At 45.9% G+C, this 14,614-nt stretch overlaps 1 protein-coding gene across 1 annotated transcript; it reads left to right on the plus strand.

The window, feature by feature from the left end:
• Positions 1–8,302: 8,302 nt before the first annotated feature.
• Positions 8,303–13,162, plus strand: LOC125544108. The gene is made up of 7 exons (XM_048707674.1): positions 8,303–8,552; positions 8,638–8,827; positions 9,390–9,513; positions 9,805–10,157; positions 10,834–11,857; positions 12,356–12,552; positions 12,630–13,162. The coding sequence occupies exons 1-7, from the start codon at positions 8,404–8,406 to the stop codon at positions 12,714–12,716; spliced, it is 2,124 nt and encodes a 707-aa protein (XP_048563631.1). The 5' UTR covers positions 8,303–8,403; the 3' UTR covers positions 12,717–13,162.
• The last annotated feature ends 1,452 nt before the right edge of the window (positions 13,163–14,614 follow it).

The raw sequence follows: 14,614 nt of genomic DNA on the forward strand, positions 1-14,614 counted from the left end.
GACTGAATATTCCCTTAAGAACACTAGCTTTCGGCTTCACCCAGTTTGAGGTACACATCCGGCTGACCCGGCAGTAACAATCGCAGAGGTGCTCCCCTTATGCCCTAGCCAAATTAACGGGAACATAGGGCATAAATATAAGAGCCAGGCAACCCAGCTTGGCCAAAACTTAAGTCATATCGATGCATATAATGGTGAAAAAAGGTACATGCGAAAGTATAACACATGTGTTGGGCATGAAGCTCGGATAAATAATTTAAGCTTCTGTTAAAGAAGCCCCCAGGTATGAAGAGTGCGGCTAGCACATCTGTAATGTGCAAACAAGGCACAAGGTGACCCTTGAAGGCCTAGGGAAATAAGAAAAGAAAGAAAGAAAGAAAGAAAGAAAGGAAAACAAGACAGATAATGTATTTGTGAAAAAAATGGACAAAGGGAGGGGACTAACATAGAGTCCGGTGCTAGGCGTAGAATCTTCGGAGCCTGGCCGCGTTCCATGGGTTCGGCTCGAGTCGACTAGTCGATGCATCTCGCAGTCGGTACGCTCCACCAGTCAGAACTTGGTCGATAATGAAGGGACCTTCCCATTTGGGCTCGAGCTTGTTCTTTTTCTTATCCGGCAGGCGTAGAACTAGTTCGCCAATGTTATAAGTTTTGGCCCGTACTTCTCTGCTTTGGTATCTGCGAGCCTATTGCTGGTAAAATGCGGAACGGGCTTTGGCTATGTCGCGCTCCTCCTCCAAGGTGTCCAGACTGTCCTGCTGATCGAGCTCGGCTTCTCTTTCTTCGTACATGCGCACTCTAGGTGAGTCATGAATTATGTCACAGGGCAAGACTGCCTCTGCGCCGTACACCATAAAGAAGGGTGTATATCCGGTACTACGATTCGGCGTGGTCCGCAGCCCCCAGAGTACGGAGTCGAGCTCCTCTACCCAGTGTGTGTTAGACTCCGTTAAGGAACGCACTAATCTAGGTTTAATGCCGCTCATTATAAGACCGTTTGCTCGCTCGACTTGACCGTTGGTTTGTGGGTGATAGACTGAGGCATAATCGAGCTTGATGCCCATTTTGCTGCACCAGAGTTTTACCTCGTCGGCCGTGAAGTTTGTGCCATTATCAGTGATGATGCTGTGGGGGACGCCATAACGGTGTACAACCCCGGATATGAAATCTATCACCGGTCCGGATTCGGCTGTTTTAACTGGTTTGGCCTCTATCCATTTGGTGAATTTATCCACCATGACCAATAAGTATTTTTTCTTGTGCGTTCCCCCTTTAAGGGGTCCAACCATGTCAAGCCCCAAGACCGCAAAGGGCCATGTAATGGGGATTGTTTGGAGGGCGGTGGGTGGCATGTGGCTTTGATTTGCAAAGAGCTGGCAACCGGCGCAACATTGGACCAAGTCCTGTGCGTCTGCTTGGGCCGTTGGCCAATAGAATCCTGTACGAAAGGCCTTGCTTACAAGGGCCCGGGCTACGGCGTGATGACCGCCGAGTCCGGCGTGAATTTCTGCCAAAAGATTCCGCCCATCCTCTTCGGAGATGCACCTTTGAAGGACTCCGGTAGTGCTTTTCTTGTACAATTCTCCCTCATGGACCCTGTAGGCCTTGGATCGCCGCACTATGCAGCGTGCCTCATTTTGGTCCTCCGGAAGTTCCTGTCTAGTTAGGTAGGCCAGGAATGGTTCTGTCCACGGGGCAATAATGGCCATTATTTCATGGGTTGACGGTGTTATTTCGGTGGCGGAGCCTCCGATTGTGTCAGAGAGTTCGGTATCGGGTATTTTGGCCGGGTCCGGACTGCTGTTACCGGTGTCCCCTTCCCATACTACGGATGGCTTGAAAAGCCTTTCCAAAAATATGTTGGGGGGGACCGCGTCGCATTTTGCGCCGATGCGGGCGAGGATATCCACCCCCTGATTGTTTTCCTGAGCCACATGCTGAAATTCGAGTCCCTCGAACCGAGCTGAAATTTTTAGGACGGCGTTTTGATAGGCCGCCATTTTCGGATCCTTGGCATCAAAATCTCCGTTTATTTGGGATATTGCGAGGTTTGAATCCCCACGCACCTCCAGGCGTTGAATGCCCATGGAGACTGCCATCCGAAGACCATGCAACAGAGCTTCGTATTCGGCTGCATTGTTGGAGTCTGTATACAATATTTGCACTATGTACCGAACGGTATCTCCGGTTGGGAATGTCAGGACGACGCCAGCCCCTAGACCGGCCAGCATTTTAGAACCGTCGAAGTGCATGATCCAATTGGAGTATGCGCCGTACTCTTTAGGGAGTTCGGCCTCCGTCCATTCAGCGACGAAGTCGGCCAGTACTTGCGATTTAATGGCTTGGCGAGGTTTGTATGTTATGTCGAATGGGAGGAGCTCAATGGCCCATTTGGCAATCCAGCCCGTAGCGTCACGGTTGTTGATAATATCATTAAGTGGCACTTCCGAGGCTACTGTAATCGAACACTCTTGAAAGTAGTGTCGCAGTTTCCGTGATGCCATGAATACTGCATATGCTATATTTTGGTAATGTGGGTACCATGATTTGCATGGAGTGAGGACAGTGGATACATAGTATACCGGCTTTTGAAGAGGGAATTTGTGTCCGTCCGTTTCCCGTTCGACAATGAGCACCGCGCTTATAACTTGATGAGTTGTCGCAATGTACAACAACATTGGTTCGCCGATGTTTGGCGCGGCCAGGATCGGGTTGGTTGCCAGAATGGCCTTTATTTCTTCCAATCCGGCTGTGGCCGCGTCCGTCCACTCGAAGTGTTCGGTGCGCCGAAGGAGGCGATAAAGGGGTAAAGCCTTTTCTCCTAAGCGGGAGATAAAGCGGCTTAGAGCCGCCACGCATCCAGTTAACTTCTGGATTTGTTTGAGGTCTGTTGGGGTAGCCAACTGTGACAAAGCTCGGATTTTGGCCGGATTAGCTTCAATACCTCTAGTGGAGACGATGAATCCCAGGAGCTTTCCGGCTGGTACGCCGAAAACGCATTTTTCCGGGTTGAGCTTGATGTCATATGTTCGGAGGTTGTCAAACGTGAGTCTCAAGTTGTCTATCAAAGATTCGACGTGTTTGGTTTTGACGACCACATCGTCTACGTATGCATCTACTGTTTTGCCAATTTGTTTCTCCAAACATGTCTGAATCATGCGCTGATATGTTGCGCCGGTGTTTTTGAGTCCAAAAGGCATTGTGTTAAAACAGAAGGGTATGTATGGTGTGATGAATGCCGTTGCGGCTTGGTCGGACTCCGCCATCTTGATTTGGTGGTAACCGGAGTAAGCGTCGAGGAAACACAATGACTCGTGTCCTGCGGTAGCGTCAATGATTTGATCGATGAGTGGGAGGGGGAAGGGATCCTTTGGGCAAGCTTTGTTGAGGTCTTTGAAATCGACGCAAAGGCGCCAGGATTTGTCCTTTTTTTGGTACCATCACCAGGTTTGCTAGCCAGTCCGGATGTTTTTATTTCTCTGATGAATCCGGCCTCCAATAACTTGGCTAGTTCTTCTCCCATGGCCTGTCTCTTAGGTTCGGAGAAATGCCGAAGAGCTTGCTTGACCGGCTTGAATCCCTTTAGGATATTGAGGCTATGTTCGGCCAACCTGCGTGGGATTCCTGGCATGTCTGAGGGATGCCAGGCGAGTATGTCCCAATTCTCGCGCAGGAACTCTCGTAGTGCGGCGTCCACAGCGAGGTGTAACTGTGCCCCGATGGAGGCTGTTTTGGTAGGGTCCGTTGGGTGGACTTGGAATTTGACTATTTCATCCACTGGTTTAAAAGAGATGGACTTGGATCTCTTGTCGAGTATCACATCGTCCCTGTCCACTATGGAGCATAGCGTGGTTAACTCCTCGGCCGAGAGGGCTTCGAATAATGCCTCGAGGGCCAATGCCGCTGTTTTGTTTTCGGCGTGGAGTGCTGTGTCCGGATCACTAGCGAGAGTGATGATTCCGTTGGGCTCGGGCATTTTAAGCTTCATGTACCCATAATGGGGTACGGCTTGGAAGATTGTGAACGCCTCCCGTCCTAAAAGAGTGTGATAGCCACTGCTGAACGGGGCCACTTGGAATGTAATTTCTTTAGACCTGTAATTGTCTGGCGTGCCGAATACCACCTCTAGTGTGATTTTCCCAGCACAGCGTGCTTCCCGACTGGGGATAATTCCTCTAAAGGTTGTGCTACTTTGCTCGATGCGGTTCCAGTCTATTTCCATCTTTTGAAGGGTTTCCTCATAGATGAGGTTTAGTCCGCTGCCGCCGTCCATGAGTACTTTGGTGAGTCGAAAGCCGTCCACGATTGGACTGAGGACCAGTGCGGCTGGTGCTCGGGCCATCACTGGTGTTGAAGGTAATAGCCGTGTCACTCCATGGATTTGTTGCTGCTACGTGGCAGATTTCGGCCATGCTGCGGAGTGTTCGCTTGCGCCTATTATTTGACGCAAAGGTCTCGAACACTGTTAACACCGTATTGTTATCCACGGGATGGTGCTCTGTGGTATGTGGGATAAGAAGATCCTCACCACTTTTGGCCACATGCCGGAGTATCCAACATGCTCTAAGGCTGTGCGTTGGTATTATATCCGCCGTGCTATGAATTTTGCAGGGTCCGTTGAGCCATCCCTCCAGTACGGTTCCTTGCCCTATAGAGGGTTTTTGCTTTTTGGTAGTTAACCCGGGTGTATTGTGATAATGCACCCTTTTATTTCGGACTGGGTTTGTGTTCAAGGCCAGATTATCCCAAAAGTTTCTTTCGGTTTTCCAGGCACTTTCCATCGCACAGTACTTTCGTACTATGGACGCCACGTCAGCGAAGCGTGTTATCTCACGGCGATTTATGGCGTTAAGGATTCCCTTGTCCGTGCAATTATTGCAGAAAAATAGATTGCGTCTTCCTTGCGACAGTCCTTAACCTTGTTCATTGCAAGGAGGAATCTGGCCCAGTAATGATGTACTGTTTCCTGGGGCTCTTGCCTGATATGGGAAAGGTCGCTTGTGTTTGGGTGGGTGGGTGGAATTGAATCCAAACCCCTACCCGATCTGGGATCCAGGGGCCGAGGAGTTTCCAATTTTGGAAGTTCCGGTTCCGGGATGTTACCCGCTAATCCTGGTCCGTTGTCTGACTCTAAGTTTAGGGATTGGATGTTGTCCTCCCGCGAACGGGCGTCCGGCTCGGGGAGCTCGGAAATTCGGACATAGTTGGTCCTCAGGATAGAGGAAAGGTCGCCGCATTGTTCCTCCACCACTGCAATATGATGGGTGACCGGTGGAGAGTTAATCTCCCTTTGATCGGGTTTAAGCCCAATCCGATCATAGTCCGTAGCGACTCCCAAGGCGGCGATGCGATCCAAGAGCTCGTTTAAGGAGGAGAGCTCCATTGGATCCATCTGTTCGGCGAGTGCCGATTTGACGTGGAGGCTGTTTTCGATGACCCGAGCATTCATCGTCGACGCGGCGGCCGAACAAGCGGTCATGATGAACCCGCCTAGCCGGAGAGTTTGGCCGACAACCAAAGCTCCCCCAACAGTAGTACCATCTTTAAAGACGAGACGAGACATCCTTCCTTCTGGCGACGGCACGGACGAACTCTCAATGAAAGCACCAATGCCGGTGTCAAAACCGGCGGATCTCGGGTAGGGGGTCCCAAACTGTGTGTCTAAGGCGGATGGTAACAGGAGGCAGGGGACACAATGTTTTACCCAGGTTCGGGCCCTCTTGATGGAGGTAAAACCGTACGTCCTGCTTGATTAATATTGATGATATGGGTAGTACAAGAGTAGATCTACCACGAGATCGGAGAGGCTAAACCCTAGAAGCTAGCCTATGGTATGATTGTATGTTGTCCTACGGACTAAAATCCTCCGGTTTATATAGACAACGGAGGGGCTAGGGTTACACAAGGTCGGTTACAAAGGAGGAGATATACATATCCTTATTGCCTAGCTTGCCATCCACGCCAAGTAGAGTCCCATCCGGACACGAGATGAAGTCTTCAATCTTGTGTCTTCGTAGCCCAACAGTCCGGCCAAAGGATATAGTCCGGCTGTCCGGAGACCCCCTAATCCAGGACTCCCTCAACTGGATTGAAAAAATGGGTCATGCATGTCAGGTGGGTATTAAGGTGGGTTATCGCAGATCCGCCAAAGTGTCCATCCCCTAATAACATGGTTATTGGGGAGCCCCAATAAGAGGCTATTGGAGGAGTTTAATTGAAGATCTATTGGAGATGCTCTTAGTTCACATTTGGAGCACATGTTAGTACTAGCTAGGAGCAAATATTTGCCCCAAAAAAGTTCATCGAAACCTATCAATACAAGATCTAGTTTCGGAACTCTTGAGGCGAGAAACACAATTGCGAAACCAATTTGTAATTTGGTCACACGGTTCAAGAGATATTTTCTTTAAAAAAATCTGAAAAGGCACAAGCAAACACATTAATCCCTCCCTTGCGTGGGGAGTAATCCCTTCAAACTCTAAGGTCGCGACAAGTGGCGCAACTATGTATCACTATTAGAGAAGATGAAAGCGACCTTTGCAAAGGGTTCCTTAACTAGTGCTTTCGATGATGACCGATTGGGAAAACAAACAAAGATGAAAAGAGAAAAATCAGAAGATGGAGTGCACATTTGCTCACCTAAGGAAAATCCTATTTGACTCATTTTGTGGTAGATTGTCATCGATTTGCACAGGCAGTGCACTCATGGGCCGACCCAACTCTAGGAACCTTCCAAAAGGTTCTAGTCCAGTCTTTTTGCCTATTGTTTCTTTTACCGGTTTTCTTTGGTTTCTTTATGTTTGTTTCTTTTCCAAAAATGTTTAGAAATTTAAAAAATATTCCCTTTTTCACAAATTCAAAAAATGTTCATGTGCCATAAAACGATCGGGAATTTCAACAAATGTTTGTATTTTTTTTAAAAAATCAAGATTTTAAAAAAAGGTTCTAATGAAGCTATGTACCTAGGGTAGGGTCATGGATCTGTCCTAACTGCCCTACCCAAGGACATCTCTAGAAGAAATCACCTTTCAATCGACTTGAAGGTGTTCCACTCGACAGACTCAAAGACACTCGACCAAGAAGCAATCACTCGACCAAGATCCAACCACTCGACGGCCAGGAGACCTAAAGTCACTCCGCACGCTAACGGTCGGTCATTAAATAGCTTTTATGGTCATCATAGCACTTTATTACCAGTGTTACCAGCATTGTTGAGGAAATCGTTAACTGGTAACTGCTCGGTTGGCTGGCGAGTAGGGGATTAATAGGCTAATCGGCAAGTTAATCGGCCATTTAATCAATTAATCGGACGATTTATCAGTTTATCGGCTACTCGGTGACCCTATGAGTAGGGATTAATCGGCAAGTTAACTGGTTAATCGGATGAATTCTTGAACAGGGGTTACCAGTAACGCCCCGCCTTAATGTACATTGAACCCTTTGTAACGTGGGCTGGCCGGGGTCCTGGCGCACTCTATATAAGCCACCCCCTCCTCCGAGACAAGGGTTCGCACCTCTGTAACTCATACTCACATAATCCAGTCGACCGCCTCCGGGCTCCGAGACGTAGGGCTATTACTTCCTCCGAGAAGGGCCTGAACTCGTAAACCTTGCGTGCTTACAACTTCTTCATAGCTAAGATCTTGCCTCTCCATACTTACCCCCCTACACTACTGTCAGACTTAGAACCACGACAGGTTCATGTTTCTCAAAAATTGTCGAGAAACTAGAAAATGTTTGTGTTGCAAAAAATGTTACCGTTTCCAAAATTTCTATGGGAATTATCCAAAAACTGTTCTTGATTTTAAAAACAATCAGAATTTTCAAAAAATCTCCATGTTTTTTTTTCAAAATTTCAAAAAATATTCTTGTTTCCCAAAATCGTCCAAAATTTTCAACAAATGTCTGTGTGTTTCAAAAAATTATTTGAAAATTTCAGAAAATGTTCATGTTTCAAATAAATCAATAATTTGAAAAAGTGTTTGTGTTTTCTATTTTTTTCATGTTTAAAAAAATGGAAACTTAAAAAATGTTCTCGTTCTAAAAAAACTGTTTAATGTTTTTCTTCAGAGCTGAAGAAAACGTGGCACCGTCTTTTTTTAGTTTAGCTATACAGTGTTTGCTGTTGGCTACGGTTGCTGGCTAGTACAGTGTCCCACGACGAGCAGAATCACCCTGTGCCTGTAAAGCCCAAATCCTTGATCAAAGCGGCTCAACAGCCTGGTGAGACTGTAAACTCTCGGCCGACATTGCCCAAGCCCAAGCCCAAGCCCAAGCGAAACGCCACAGCTGTCTGAAAATGGCAGCACCAATTCTGGACGCCCGGCACTAGCGGCAGCCTTTCCAGCGGCTCACGCATCGCCGTTGCCATCTCCACCGATCCCCCCTCCACGCGCTACCGCGATGGCCGCCGGCGGCAGCGGCGGTGGCGGAGACATCGGGGCTGATTCCGAGCGGCGCCTCAAGAAGGCCATGGACAAGCTCTACCACTTCCCCAAGCCCAAGCCTAGCCCCAGCCCCGGCTCCAAACCCTCCTCCTCGTTCACTCCCAGGTTAGCTCCAGACTCCCAGCTTCTCCTCTCGCCCTAGCCCCTTTGTGTGGCTGTAAAGCGAGTTTGATCTGATCTGGTGTGGCAGCTCGTGGAGGGCGGGGAAGGCGGCGGATGCCGGGAGGAGGTTCGGGGTTGTGCGGGGGTCGCGGCTCCCGCCGCAGATGGCCGCCATGTCAGCGATGTCTCCGCCTCCGCCATGCCGCCCCTGGGACCGCCGTGACCTTGTGCGGCGGCTCTCCTCATTCAAGGCCATGACCTGGTTCGCGAAGCCCAAGGTACACCCAGTTTAACCCTTAGTGTTGATTGCACTTGTACGTTCTCTGCATTGGTTGGTGGATTTGGTAACTTGAGGGTTGTCGCTTACCACTGCTTTAGCAAATCTCTTGCCTGCAATGAAGATGGTTTTGCTTGCTATCTACTCCCTCCGTTCCAAATTACTCGTCTTAGAAATGAATGTATCTAGAACTAAAATACATCTAGATACATTCATATCTGCAATAAGTAATTCGGAACGGAGGGAGTAACAGATTGATGGTTAATCAGTGGAAACTTCTAGAACAGAACGGATGTTTGCTGTGATTTCTCTTGATAGACTGGTTAGAAATATGTCTGGAGGCTTGTATGTCCTGCGCTTGTATAAACCCTGTTTGTGGTGGTGCCTATGTATTATCGTCCAATTATGGATGCTCTCGGTTCACTAACCCTCCAATTATGGAGGAATTCGGTTCACTAACGGATGTTTGTTCATTTCAATTGAGAAGTTAGGAAGGGACTACATTTCAGCTAAAGCATCTCATGCTTTTCCGTTGATTGCTGATAGCGAGTTACCTTTTTCAGGTTGTTAGTCCTGTTAACTGTGCTAGGAGAGGGTGGACTAATGTTGAACCGGACATTATAACGTGTGAGGCATGTGGGGCACGTCTCCTCTTTTCCTCTCCTTCCTCGTGGACACCACAGCAAGGTGCGTGCACTATTTTGTTTACCCCTGGGCTTCATCTCAAGCTATGAGCGGATAAGGCAATTCTCTTATTCTTCTCTCAAAACAATTAAATGAAACATCACACGCTTCTATGTGGACCTAGTATTGAGCAATGTCTTTTAAGATTCAAGAGATGCTGATTTATTTGATTAACATTGCTTGTGTTCCATTTCTATCTTGTGAGAGACTTACATACAGGCATCACTGACTTCCTAGATTTGTTCAAACCATTTATGTTCATTTTCTTACATTGAGATTTTTCTTTTCTTGCAGTTGAAAAGGCTGCTTCTGTTTTCAGCTTGAAACTGGACACTGGACACAAACTACTCTGTCCATGGATCGACAACATATGTGATGAATCACTTGCCTTATTTCCACCCACACCTCCTCCTGTTTTAGTTGAGAACTACTATGAGTGCTTCTCGTCTCTGCTGAGGCTTTCATCACTTCCAAGAATTTCCCCCTCTTCTCTGGATATCATGAGGAAGTGGAGTCCACAACTAGAACAGTTCCTATTGGAGCCGTTCTCTTCATCAGTTGTCCTTAAAGGGGGATTTATGCTTACTGAAGACTCAACTATTAGGGATCTAGATGGCACTTTTCAAGATGCTGGCATATATTATCAGGTCAGACTTTAATTTACACATAATTACTCATCTCTTTGTGGAGTTTATTGCCTTGCAATTTATCTTTGCCATGTCCATATCCTCTTTTCAGCATTTTCTGTTAGTATTTTCTAAGTGATCAATTCAGATATCTAGGTGACACATATGCAACTGAATAAATTCTCTTAGCCCTTGATTTGCGCTCACTGTATAGGATGTTCAACAGTTCATACCTAATCTCCAGTTGCACAATGCACTGAAAAAGATTGATCTTTTTCTCAAAAAAGAAAAAGATCTGTATCCTTCCTCTCTTAGTCCTGTCATAACTATCTAAAGGAATGCCTTTTGCTATTAGGAAAACTTGGATATACCTTTGTTGACGAAAGCCTATACCTAGAAGCGTTGTCATGTGATATTGAAAACCCTTTGTGTAGTCTTGGTAAAATCAACTACAAAAGACATTTAGTTTCCAACTCCTTAACTGTTTAGTAACTTAATTTCTTCTTCTTACAATCTCATTTGCCTGGCCTCTGTTGGCAACATATCCTCGTATTTAGCTAGGTGTTTCAAATTGCTTTGAGTAGATATCTTGGATAGTTGGATTGCTGATAAATATTGTGTAGTTTCAGTTTACATTTTCACTGCATCAAACTATTTAAGTCTCTGCGGTTGAACTTAATGCATAACTGGCTACCAGGCACTCAAGATAATAAGCTTATGTGGATGGGAACCACGCCTACTTCATTATGCTGTTGATTGTGCAACCAAATCTCACTCAGATGCAAGCTCTACCTCCATATTTGCCCAACCAGAGAAAATGAACAACACACTGGAAGATCGCGTCGTAATTTACTCACACAAGGAAGTTGATGGTTCTCCAGCAATTCCAGATGCTAATCAAGGAGATCAACATTATGATCCATCATCCGTTGTTTTAGATTGTCAGTTTTGTGGAGCCTGTGTTGCCTTGTGGCGTTTTTCCCTTGTAGAACGACCTCTTCAACTTTTTAAGCTCGTATCAGATTTGAATACACAAGATGAGCAAAGTAATGGACATGCTAACCTAGTCAGTGGAGTAGAACCTTCAAAGTCTGCAAATGTTGGTTTTAATTTTACCATTGCTGGTGGTCCTCCGCCGACTAGACAGAGTTTTCGACCAAGAGTTTCATTTCCTGTTGTCAGTCGACACTTGAAAGCTGACTTGAACTCCCGTGGAAAATCATTTTCATCCGGAAGTGATAGAGAGATTGTTTCTGTTGCTTTGCATGCTTCAGGGCCCATGAAGCGCAAACGAAGCATGGATAAGCTTCATACATTGGAAGGCATTAACACAATCTCCAATGATGTTGATACATCGGCCAAAGGGGCACATCGCGATCATGGAGGTGATAATTCTGAAAAGCAGATTGCAAACTTGGGAGTAAATACTGATCAAATTCAAGGGTGTTCACCTTCAGATACAACTGAGGATATTAATATGGAAGAAGTTGTCAATGGAGAACCAGAATCAGGTGTTGCCACAAGCAGAAGTATGACGAGCACGAACTTGAAACTTGATCAACACGGAATAGATCCCAAGTTTTCACCTGTTGAGGATACAAGAGAAGAACCTACTAATGATCGGAACTCTATACAGACACATACAAACATGTCCAAGCCAGCTGAGGTTGGCACAATCACAAAATCGTCCACCAACATGGAAAAAGGTGTAGAGCCATCAGGTAAGGAATTCATTTATGTTTCCTTTGCTTTAACAGTAACTTAATTAACAATAGGTTGGTCGCTAAGTATTCTGAGCTGCTGGTACAATTTAAGGAATATAAGGGAATAAGGAAGTACTTAAACAGAAAGTTGAAGCGAACAAAAATGTAGGGGAAGTAAGTAGGAGTAACTTGTTAGAGTTGGGAACTTCTAACAACAATTAGCATATTGATTGACTGCTTTCGTACTAAAGCTTCTTAACAGAACAGTTAACACATACTCCCTCCGTAAAGTATTATAAGAGCGTTTAGATCACTACTTTAGTGATCTAAACGCTCTTATAATACTTTACGGAGGGAGTACTGATGTATGATGAGTGCTTTGTTCTTGCCGCCTCTTGTGGAGGTGAAAATTAGTTATTAATTGCTAGTACTTTATTAGGATATTGCCTGAGACTGCACACATATTAGTTATTAATTGCTAGTACTGATGTAACCTGTTGACTGCTCTCATAACAGGGAAAAAACAAGGCCTGTATGACCAAATGAATGAGTTTGATCCTATCAAGCAGCACCGGACATTCTGCCCTTGGATATCCCCTGATAACAGTGATGCCTTGCCTGGATGGAGGCTGACTCTTTTGGCGTTACTTGCTCATGATAAAAGAGTTGATGGAGATTCACAATTGGAGACTAAGCTCAGGCTTCTCAATGAGGTAAGTAATGCTCTTTTGTTGAATCTTGTCTAGTTTCTTTTGAACCGTGTCCTCACAGTTGGTTTCTGTAATTTCAGGAGGAGGATCCGGTTACATCTGTTAGAAAGCTTTTCATGACACCGCCTTCCAAGAAGCCGAGGATACATCAAGCAGAGAAGAGCTGAGAACTGTATTGGTTTATTCCGAATTTCGGGTTGGGTAGCCATGTCAATGTCTGCAACCAGATTACCAGATCGATAGAAGCATTTGCGCCTAAAACTGTTTTGTGTTGTATGAAGTGATGCGGATGGGAACAAGGGAAATAGGAGTTGTGTTTGGGAGAACTGTTCAGGACAATATGGCACCGGGAATTTCCTGTATGACATTGGTCATCTGTTCTGTTATGGTGATTAAACAAATCTGGAGGGCATTGCGCATTCATCTCCTCTACCCTGTGTGTTGAACATGGCCGTATCCTACAGAATTTTGTAGCTTAGTGGTGTCATTTGCTGTTCGGCACCTGTAAACTGTAGACCTGTAGACTCTGAAAGAATTTTTTGAGCTGCATAACTGTAGTTTGACGACTTGCCCTACCTGCCTCGGATGCAAATGTAAGATCTGAATGTCCAAACGCCTGTACCAGCTTTTTCTTTGACAGGTAAAGCCAAGTTTTATTCATCAAAAACTACATGATGTGGGATACAATTCAGGTCATGGGGTTGGCCAAACCAAACCTGACGCCCCTCCCTGAGTGATAGAGTACTTGGCTAAGCTATGTGCGAAAGAGTACTTGGCTAAGCTATGTGCTTCGGTATTTACCGCATGACTTTCAAAATTAAAGTTATATTGAAAAGAAACTGCTCTGAGATTAATTTCCTTAACTATGGATCCAAATTTGCCACTGTTCTAATATCTGACACTGTTGTTTGGAATCCGAAGGCCTCTCTGCAAGAGATCGCTTCCATGGTGGCCGGGTGGTCGACACCAGCTATAATAACCAATGCCGAACTGCCTGAGGTACATGCCCTGTCCATATCTGCAGACAGCCGCAGCTGAGCCTCCTCGTCCGCTTCTGATCCCTGCATCAACGTGGATTGTGGCGAACCCCGGGGGGTGCCTTGGGGCGTAGTGCACTTGGCTGAGCGCCAATTCGGCTACTACTAGTGGTATTTTTTTAAAAAAAAACAGGGCAAAAGATTTGCCTTGTATATTAATTAAGAGGGGAATTAGAGTTTTACAAGTGTCCATACAACACCGCATGACAATTACTCGCGTATTATGATTTTCCCTGGTTTCTTTGCACCCGTGGTGACCCATAGCTTCGCTTCCTTGAGGATGATGTTGGGGACGATCGGGGCGGTGCACTTTTATGTCGAAAGACCCTGGCATTCCTTTTGTTCCAAATTGTCCAAGAGACAAGCATGATGGGAGAGGCCATGGCCTTGCGTGATGGAATATCCATGCCGGTTCTTCTATTCGACCACTCTTCAACGGATCCCGCCAAGTGCCATGTAGATATATCCACATGTTCAGGACCAAGTTTTGCAATTAGCATGCTCCAAGGTCTAATGATGTACCGACATTTGAAGAAGAGATATGACCCGGTCTCGGGCTCTCGTTTGCAAAGGGGGCATAAGCCACAATTTTTCCATCCACGCTTGGCAAGTTTGTCCGCAATCCAAGTGGCATTTTCTTTGATTACACCAAGCTCTGAGACGAAGTTCCTGATAAACGATTGAGTGGCCTGCGGAGTTTGGAATATTCCTTCATGTATCGCCTGCACAAAGTGTTCATGCGATAACAACCATATTGTACTAGTTTAGGCCTCATTCGGTTTGAAGGATTTTTACAAGAAAAGCATTGGAACAAAGATTCCATACAATTTTTTTCTACAGATGCATTCGGTTTGTAGGAAACGCGCACGGGAATTTCCTAGGAATACTATCCATTTCCCGTGTTTTTGAAGAAATCTATCCATCCATTCAAAGCTCATTTTATGTGTAGAAATGAGACAAGGCAACTCCTTAGAATGACAAATGCCATCCTATCAACTTACTGTACTATTTCCAAATCCTACGTTTTG

The sequence above is a fragment of the Triticum urartu genome, chromosome 3 (assembly GCF_003073215.2).
Source record: "Triticum urartu cultivar G1812 chromosome 3, Tu2.1, whole genome shotgun sequence".
In the NCBI taxonomy this organism is placed as follows: Eukaryota; Viridiplantae; Streptophyta; class Magnoliopsida; order Poales; family Poaceae; genus Triticum; species Triticum urartu.